General features: G+C 38.6%; 1 protein-coding gene across 3 annotated transcripts in view; it reads left to right on the forward strand.

The window, feature by feature from the left end:
- Positions 1 to 3,670, forward strand: part of PRKCI (protein kinase C iota) — a 30,535-nt gene extending 26,865 nt beyond the window's left edge. For all 3 annotated transcript variants that reach the window (XM_074878493.1, XM_074878494.1, XM_074878495.1), the window contains one exon: positions 1,059 to 3,670. In XM_074878493.1, coding sequence (XP_074734594.1) covers positions 1,059 to 1,146 — 88 coding nt within the window. In that variant the 3' untranslated portion in view covers positions 1,147 to 3,670. The remainder of the gene's footprint in view (positions 1 to 1,058) is intronic.
- Positions 3,671 to 9,891: the final 6,221 nt, after the last annotated feature.

A 9,891-nucleotide genomic window follows, 5' to 3' on the forward strand; every position in this document is an offset into this window, starting at 1 on the left:
TGTAGTTGTAGTCCATAGAAGATACGTAAAGCAGTAAATAACATTTTCTTGTGGTAGTTTGGAGAAAATCGTTATGTGTCCTCATAGTAGACTTCATATGGCTGGATTAAGTATTGTCTTCTGGCATGCTGTTAAAATCAACTAACAGTGGGAAAGTTGCTATAAAGAATCTTAGTTCAGGGAAAGATGAATAAGTGCTATTTTACAAGTTTTAGTGGTATCATCTGCAAGAAATGAACGTGTGAAGGAAAAGACCTGTTTTGTCAAGTGGTTTATTTTAGCTTTAAGCCATGAGATTTCTAGAATGTTAGGTTTAAATTGAATTTATCTTGGGTGTTCTGAGCAAGAGAAGATGCTTTGTTTGGCTTGTTTGGGTATTTTAAATTGTTAGTAGTCAAAAGAGATTATCCTGGATGAAAAGCCTTGCTAATATCCATGGTAATGCATTTGGGTTTGGTAGTGGATTTGTGGTTACTTACTCCTGAGGGACCCTGATTTGAAATGAGGAGGGAAGGGCCTTTCCAGTTTGACTGAGCTACTGCTATTCGCATTTCAAGAATTTTTCTAGGGTTTTGTATATTGTTCATGTATAGGTAAGCACAAACAGTGAATGATAACTGTTACCTATGCACCTTAATTAGGTCTGAGATCCAATGTCCTTCATCCCTTTGTATGTGCATAATGTACAAATAAAGTTTAGAAAAGTTGCTCATGCAGGTTGCAGTATTTATCACATCCTAATATTTTCAGTTTTTTACAAAATTGACTGTTTTGGGCAAGTTTTAAAACTGCAAACCTTGCAGATTGCTTTGTGGGGAGAATATGTGCGTGCGAGCAGCTCAGTCACTGCTCCTGAGTGGTTTTATTTTTTGTTACTGTTATAGGGGCTAAAAAAAAAACCCAGCAGTAACTGTAAGGATGGAATGGGACAAAAGAGAGAAGGGAAATGTTCTCAATTGCAATCCATTGTACAGGTCTAAATTTTAAGACAAACTATAAGTTAATATTGTTACCTTTTTAATTTTGCTGAACTAATGGCTGTTTTTTAATCTTAATAGTGATATTGTGAAGAAGATTGATCAATCTGAATTTGAAGGCTTTGAATATATAAATCCTCTCTTGATGTCAGCTGAGGAATGTGTCTGAATTCTCCATTTCTGGACTGTGCCAATTGTTACTCTGTTTGTTTCTGCATGGATAAACATCTCTTCATTTGGATGCACTTGCATAAAATGAGTAACTGAACATCTTACCCTTTGCCACCTAGTGTGAATTCCTCACGAATTTTCTTTTTTGTTAATTGTCGTCCAGGACAGTTGTTATGCTTGAACCTTCGGCTGCCAGATTTAAAATGTTAAACTTTCCAACAGTCTTGCCAAACTTGAATTTTAATATAGAAGTTGGTCTCTGGGGCTCCTGACTGAACAATGGGGTCTGGCTGTATAATCTGCCAATACAGCATTCTGATAAAACAAAGTTTTCTTACTGCTTTAAGAATACAAATTGCATTAAGGGATATAATAAAATACCATTGAAGGACTTCCATTTTTCCAGCGAGACAAGTAAGACCTTATGACTTCTGTAGCTCGAAATCTTTTCTTTCTAAACATCCAATTTCCCTATTCTCCTTAGACTTAGAGCTATGTTATTCTCTTCAGATTGAAATGACAGGAAGGAGAGCAGATTTTTAAACTGAAGAGGCCAAGAATGGCTGCTTTCATAGGCTATATTGATCTATTCAAACGGAGATAATGATATCTCAATAATGCTCTGAAATTAGACACTAGGAATTGTACACTGATACATGGAGAGTGCCTTTCTGAGCCTGTCCCTTTCCGTGAGGGTTGCACATGGTATAAAGTGTCAGTTTAAATAAATGGAATTCAGTTAATACTTTGAAAAGTTAAAATCTGCAGAGTGTAATTTAGCAGTAACGGGCAGCTAATACTGACGGATGTAGAACATCATTCTATTATTTATTGCTTTTACACTTGCTGTCTTAACTGTATCAGAACTGCATATGTTACAGCTATGGCCTAGATGAGGGCATTTGTTTCCTTTTTTTTAATCTTATTGCCATACTGTTGGAAATGCATTTGACTTTGCCAGTGGAAAAAGCACATCTAGGAAGAAATAGGTGCTGTCCACAATGACTCCCTTAACTTCCTCACCTGTAGATGGTGATTTGTAATCACAATCGAACCCTACATGTTGGTAGTAGACTCAAAGTTAATAGTAAAGTGATTGGAATGAATTGAAAGAATGGTTCAAACTAGGACTTTTGGGAGGTGTGATTCTTACATTTCATGTTAGTAAACAGTGTAATATACAGCACAGATAATTCTTATTTTTAATGTTTAAGAAACAGTTTTGAATGTCTAAGGCTGAAGAAATGCCAAATGTACCACTTTTTTTTTATTATTATTCTGGGGAAAAGGGATTAAGAGACATTGAAGAAAAGAATCTGTGTTATGTAAGTATGAGCTATAAGGCAAGCTAAGCGTTACTGAAAGCAGATCTAAGTATCTGTAAGCACAAGTTAGCAAACCTTATCTGAAGCTTTTAATAAGACTTCTGCTTGGTCAGTGTCTCTCCTTGAAAATCCTTGTATGGCGACACTGTAAATTCATAGCACAAATCTTCTGGTGTATGTTTTTTTCACTTACATGTTAGCTTCAAGGAGAGAGATTGCACAAACACACAGCAGTGTCGTGGTGTGGTATTTTAGTTCATGTTTTTCTTTGCAACGTGAATGGGAAACTCTTGAGGTATTGGGCTGAGTTTTCAGAACTGGGAAGTGATTGAAGAGGCCTCAATTTCAGGGAAGCATTGAACCTCCGCACTGTTAAAAAACAGGTTCCCTTAAACTCAAGTTATATATTTTCAAATGTTAAAATATCAGAGTAGACCTACTTTTCAAGTGCAGCTAGTAACTTCAGCATGTTTAGTTCATGTCAAGTGAACTGCTTGCATGCAGTTTTAAAATTGTGATTAATTGCTTAGCCTCTAACTTCTACACCTGCATGACTAGTTTAGACATCAGGACTTAACTGATATTAGACTTGGAAATTATCTAAAGCAAACAAGAAAAGCCTTGTCTCTGCAGTGGCTTAACTTCATATGAGGTGTTAAATAAAATGGCTTTAGGTAAGGAAGGGCATTTCTGCTGTTCATCACAGAAGAGTAATGGAATAAAACACTGTCTTTGCTTAAAGCAAAAGTTATTTTTTTTATAGATAATGTCACAGAAAAGGTAACTTTTTCTATTTACATATCTAACCATTAAGAATGTCTCTAAGTGACAAACGTCTTAAATAACTGTAAATCCATTTTTAAACCTTTTCTTCAAAGTGCCATGATATTAACAGTTATTTTTTTCATTGTTAAGCATATAGCAACTGTCATAAATATTCAGAAGGGACATTGGGTGTAAACAGTCCAGTGCAGTAGGCTTTGTCTTTTGGAGAAAGTGTCTGCATCAGAAGCATGATGTATTTATGTGGAGCAACCTCCTTTTTGTATGCAAGTTGGATTCTTATGGGTGCTCTGCTAGTTAATATTGTCACTACTGTTTTCCTGTTTCATACGGAATATGGTCTTGAATGTTGTTGTGTAATCATTCCCTTTATTTGTGCACACTTTTTACTTTAAATAAAACATTTATATTAGGCCTCTGTGTGTTTAAACTCTAAAACAAATACTGCAAAATGCTGGGCTTTGCTTGGGGTGGTTGTCTGACCTTTAAATATCCAGGTCCCACGGGAGTGTTGTTCTAATGTTATAACTTCTTCTAGAAGATAGCGGTGTGATAGACCACAGCAACCTGAGAAATACCTCCCTCGGCCTGTGTTCCCTGAGCATGTCTGAGAATGCAGGGCCCTCTCCAGCGTGGTTTGCCAGCCTTGCATTCATTGTGCCCTCTGGAGAAAAAGCACCCCTGTAGGTTCTGTCTTTCGTTCCAAAAGTAAGTAGTGAGGCTTCGGTCAGCTGCGCAGATACAGAAAGCTTCAAGTAAACTATGAAATGCAATTCTAGCTTGCTTGACCCAAGGACCTCTTTCAGCTGGAACTTCTAAGACGTCATCTCGGCTGCCAGAGCTGGGGATTTGGAGTTTAGAGCAACACTCTCATCTGCTGCGCTTACTTCTGCATGATTTCTTTCTTTGTTTCTTCAACTCCTCCCCCGCATTCTCGCAGATTTCTGACACGGAGGGCAAGGGCTCTTACCTCATACCCTGCTGCAGATGCAGTGTTTTAATAGATCTCTACTTCGATATCTGTTATCTATATTTTTAAAAGAGATTTCCTCTTGCAATCTGGCTTGTTATTAAAAGTATGTATCGGCAGTCCTAGGCAAATGCTGCAGATGGTTGCATATTTTAAATGCTTAACCTCCCCCCACGCACACTTCTTGTTTCTGTTCAGTTTGGTGGCCAACTGCTCTCGGCTCAGTCTGAGCAATTGTTTATGTTAGGATACTCTATAAAAGAAATTAATAGCTTGTATAATCTATATATACTTGATACCTTAACTGCTCAGCACGCATCCTCACTTCATGATGCATAAGCAGTTTAAACAAAGGTGTCTGAAATTGCCTATAGATTAACGGTGTTTTCCTGGGAAGAGGGAGGTGGGGATTGGAGCCCCTTTCAGAAAAAGGGGATTTTATCATATCTTGCATTTTCTTGAGAAGAGTTTGTGGTGGTGCAATTCTTAACACACACACACACACACACACACACACACACCCTGCCTCTCTTTGTTGGGCTGCTTGGCGCTACATGCGATTCCACCCACATCCCCCGAGCTATACACCAGTCTGCAGAGATAAGGACTGATAACGTTAACGAGCCTGGCTCCTGCCCCCTGCCGATTGCTCGGAAACGGCTATAACGGCCCATCATCTCCTAAGGGCCTGGCACACCTGTGCCTGGGATGGGGTCAGATGGGAACAATAACAGAGTTGCACATTCATGAAGTTCTTGTGCAACTGCTGGAAGGCACCAGATGGTATCTGACAAAAGTCAATTACCTTGGACCCTATAAACTGCGACCATCAGGGAGACCCTCGGAGCTCTCCTGGATCGCAGCGGGCCTGTGACCAGAACCTCCCCTGAGCTGGGACGCCTCTCAGGTACCAAATCCGTAAGGTGTCGTCTGCTCCAGACGGAAGGCCAGGGCGAAGTCCCCCGCTCGAGTCTCAATTATCGCCCGTTGAGGAATGCCAAGGCATTGTGAGTATTTGCTCTAAACTCAAGAGGGAAATTTTCTTTGAGCTAGCTTCTCTTTCACCCGTCCTTTCTCTGTTTATTGGGGGGGGGGTACGTATACTTGTTTCTGTGTGTGTTTGTCTGTTTTGTGTTTATTCTACTGAATCCAAATACCTTTTTCCGTGTGTTTGTCCATTTTGTGTATGCGCATATATATATATAAATTAAGGTACTGTTAAGTAAGTTAGTGTGAGTCTTGTCATTTTAGAATCTGTGAATAAGTCCCTTTTCTTTCAGTATTTCTGAATTATTTTATAATAATAAATTGCTGTTAGTTATTAATAAACCTAGATTTCTTACTAAATCATTACCGTGTCAATACTTTCATCTGCGACAGAGTTCTGTTAGGGTTTAAGACTTTTTTTTTTTCCTGTTTATGATAAAGGGATCTAAACTGTGTACTTGAAATGCATGATCTTACCATTTAATCACCAACAATTAAAGGCAGAGAAGCATCTCCATCCTGGATGTGTTTGCAGGAGGTGGGCTTTTTCAGGCATAAATAGAACCAGAAATCTGTTGCGTCCGCATTTGACTTCTAAGCTTGAACAAAGTGTCTGGGCTTATATCCCTCTTGCATTGGGTGGTGAAGCATCTGGCTGAACAGCTGAGTTTTGACCTTGATTTTAGATGTAGAAATTAAGTCATAGCTCAGGTTCTTCATTAGCTGTTGTGTATTTTACAGAACAGCTTCCAAAGTAACTCATCCTGTAAGATGTGATGGATGCTAAAATCTATCAACTTTTTGTGCTTTACCCAATTACAGATCTTATAGTATCTCTAATACAGTATCTTGTCTGTGTTAATCTGTCATAGCAGGTTTCACAAGAGTGGTCTTAAGTATTACAATTTAGCATTAAAAATCACTAATTTTTTTTTTTTCTTTAAAATGCTCAAGCTAATATCTTCAGAGGAGAAAATGCACAATTTTTTTTCTCTGTTCAGTGTTAAATTGCGTTCTTTAGCATCTTCAGAGACTGTATATGGAAACAGTTTTTTTAAAAAATGCCTCTTTCTGCAGAAAACCCCCTTTGTTCATAAATATGCAACTTGAATCTTACTCGTAAAACTGTGACAAAGTTCTTTACACGCTTAGCAGTTTGATGAACAACTTTGTATCTATGTTAACCAGCTCAACTGAAAGATAATTTTATTTTGTTTTAATATGATATTTGGCACTTCACTTTATAGGCAGTAGTTTAAAGGATTTATTTTTATTTGCACTTAGAAATGCAGATTAGTTTGTCTCACTTGCCCTTCTTCCTAGTGTGCGAGTGGAAGAGGTATCAACCCCAGCGACTGTCAAAGGTGGCCTGCGAGGAATTCAGAGGAGCATGTGTGGGGAGGATGGGACTTACTCTTTTTTTTTTAAACACCCTTTTTTTTGCTTCATGATATCTTGGAGGTTTGTGGTTTTGAGTATGTCCTGCTTGGTATTATCTTAGAAATATATGAAATAAAAATTACGCACTTTCCAGGGAGCCGCTTGGTTTCCCATTTATTATTATATATCCCCCATTTTTAATTTTAACTGAAAATGAAACTTTCATAGTCACTATTTCATTGCAAAGTAAAAATTTCTTTTTTAAATAATATTTTTCTTTTTTTTTCCTTAGAGCTGACTTAAAAGATGAAAGACAAAAATTCTGTACAGGCTGCCTTGGTGTTAAACCTATGGTGTTGAAACCAAGCAGTGAAGGTGCTATTTGTGAACTGCATTTTAAGATAACCTTAAATGTTAATTGTGTAAGCTTCCACAGAGCTTTGGCACTTCTTGAAAATTCAGAGACCTTAATAATAAAAGGAAGATTCCTCCTATGCTCTGTTAGGGCAATTTATTGCATCTTGCAGAGGTCTGTAACTCGGCTTTTAGTTGCACAGTGCCTTTGGAACTGCTTTTCACAGTCTACAGTAGAAGTTGTAGGCAGAGTTAACATCTTTTTTTAGATAATCCTCTACCTACAAACTTTTGTCTTACATTGCCTGATTATTGTAGCTCTATAGCAACACTATCATTACAGCACAATAGTTACCAGGATTTGCAACCTGAAATGGAAAATGTGCAGCAGAACTTGAGAAACCCACATTAAACAATGGCACTGAATTCCTAAGCTTCCATGACATCAGTAGGTCTAATAAAAGATGTAATATCTGCCTACAGACATTGCTTTCCTTGCATCCATAGATCAGTCCCGCTGTGGTGTTATAAATATTGTATTTTCTTCAGTAAATTTAAAATGGAAATATGGCATAGTGTGTTTCACTGATTGGTACTTGAAGAGAATTATTTTTTATCGGATCCTAAACTCCTAGAGGGTGGAGAAGACGGGAATGTCCAGAATGTCTGGACAATTGTATCACAGGCCCATGTCTTTCAGGATCAGCTCCAAAAGCTGGTAGATTCAGAAATCTTGTTTTAATCTGCTATATTGTTGTGGCTTTTAAGCAAACCTTGTATCTGCTTAATAAGTACGTACAGAGCGTTAGTATTCTTCACAAATGTGCTTACTTTTCCATAAAGCTATTTCTTGTCTTACCCTCAGATGTTTTATTGCAGAAGAATGAAGAATTAAACTGAATTTAAGCAGACAATTGACATCAAACACGAATGCACTTTTGCATGTTCTCCATCCCTTTCCTCAGTCTCCCTGCCCTGCACAAACGCAGTTCACATTTTTGTGTAAGGTTTAGCACTTGTACTCCAGCAGCTGCTTTGCCTCTCGTTGTTTGCTTAACTGTAAATGGAGGAAAAATACCAATATTTATAAAATCCTTCTGCAGAATCATTACATGAAGCAATGCTCTTTTCTGTCGAAGGCTGGAAGTGCTGCAGAAGCATTTGATGTAGCAGCCAGAGTGAGACGATGCTTGCAGAGTCCTGTGTAATTGTGTTGCTGCAGGCTAAAGAACAGCATTTATGAAAAGCACCAGGGTACTACTCCACACTGCTGCACAATGCTGGAATTCATTTAAACATGTTTAAAACACTTCCCTGCTTTGAAAAGTACAGACAACAAGCGGAGATATAAAACTGCACATTGAGGTGGAATGGCTGATGTTTATTAACCACTGTGTGCTGCTAAACTGCATCAAATGCTGTTGGATGCAAAGATGAGCCAAGAGTAGGTTTATGGTCCAACATCCATGAAATTTCCTTAAATACACAGATCCTATTTGTGATGAAGCTCAAGTGGCTGGAAGGTACCCAAGTGCCAGTCCTGATAATCCTTCAGTTCCTGAAGCTCAAATAACGCATAAAGCCTGATATTTTTATACCTATGTGTTTCAGCTGAGATTCTGCTGCTATGAGGAGTGACACAGATGAACTCTGGCAAAAGGAGATGGAAAGTAGCAGGGTAAATGTAAGTAAGGAAAAGTGCCCTTCCCATAACAGTAGTAGTTATGATGATAAATGCTTCCTGAGGAAAGACTGAGTCAATCTTTAGTGATTTACAGTAAAAATAGAGAAAATGAGGATGGAAGAGGACAAATGGAGTATTAAGGGGGGGGGGGGAATAGCATTTCTCCGATACTTGTGTTCTTCCCAGTACTAAATCTTGGTTCCAGTTTTTGGGAAGCTTTTATCTCTGCTTTGGCCTACATGGAATGGAAGGAATTTATATCTTCCTTCTGTTTTCTCTAGCCTGTGGAAAGTTAGGTTTTTCTATAGGCATTCTATGAAATGTCTTTTTCAAGCAGCCGCAAAAAAGAGCAAACTTGATTTCAAGTAATTTGGAGGTTTACGTCCCTCGATAAAATTAAGGCTTCTTTTGATACCCCTTCATTTGTAGGAAAGCCTTCTGCTTGAGTGCTGCAATATGGCAACAGTAAAACAATGATCCTTGTTACAACACCTTCTGCTGAATATAAAAATTGAGGTCATGCTCTACTTCAGTTTTATGATTCCTTCATCTATACCTAAATTCTTTAATAATAGAAAGGTCAAGTGGTTTTCTTTAGGTTTTAAAAAATAAATATAACCATTATTGTCTGTGTCATCAGAGTTACCATTAAAAGCCCAGGCACTGCTATTTATATGGTTATTCTAAACCCTGTTCTACTACTTAAACTGTCAGCAAGTTATTATTTTTGCAATATAAAGCACCACAGGTCCCAGAGTTTGTACTAGCTGCTGTGCAAACACAGAGTAGGATGGCTCCTACCTACAGCTGTGACCATCTAAGGTTAGCAACAAGGGCAAAACCTGTGTACAGGGTAACATCAGCAATCCCAGATCACTCCTTGCGCAGCCATTGTCAGAAGGAAATGTTGTAGATATTGTTGTAGGTACTGCAACTGATGTGGTGTTTTTAAAACAAGTTAAGAGGTGACTCACGGAGCAGCTTCGCAGTGATTCTCAAGGGCTCCTCCATCAGTGAGCGCTGTCACCCCGAGGAAATCTGAGCGTATCAGAGGTGTGAAGTCAAGGATTAAAGTGTAGCAAACCCCTCTGTTGATCAGCAACGAGGCAGGTTTTGTTTGCCCTGTACTAATCCTTCTGGTGTGGTAGGAAGTGACACGGGCCGCTCGCTGTGGGCAGTGCTGGATGATGTTAAGCAGTGCCCGGTGCTTGTACAACTGCCCCGTTTTCATGTGCTATGCTTTTATACTCACGTTGCATC

This window comes from Strix uralensis, chromosome 9 (assembly GCF_047716275.1).
Source record: "Strix uralensis isolate ZFMK-TIS-50842 chromosome 9, bStrUra1, whole genome shotgun sequence".
NCBI classification, from domain to species: Eukaryota; Metazoa; Chordata; class Aves; order Strigiformes; family Strigidae; genus Strix; species Strix uralensis.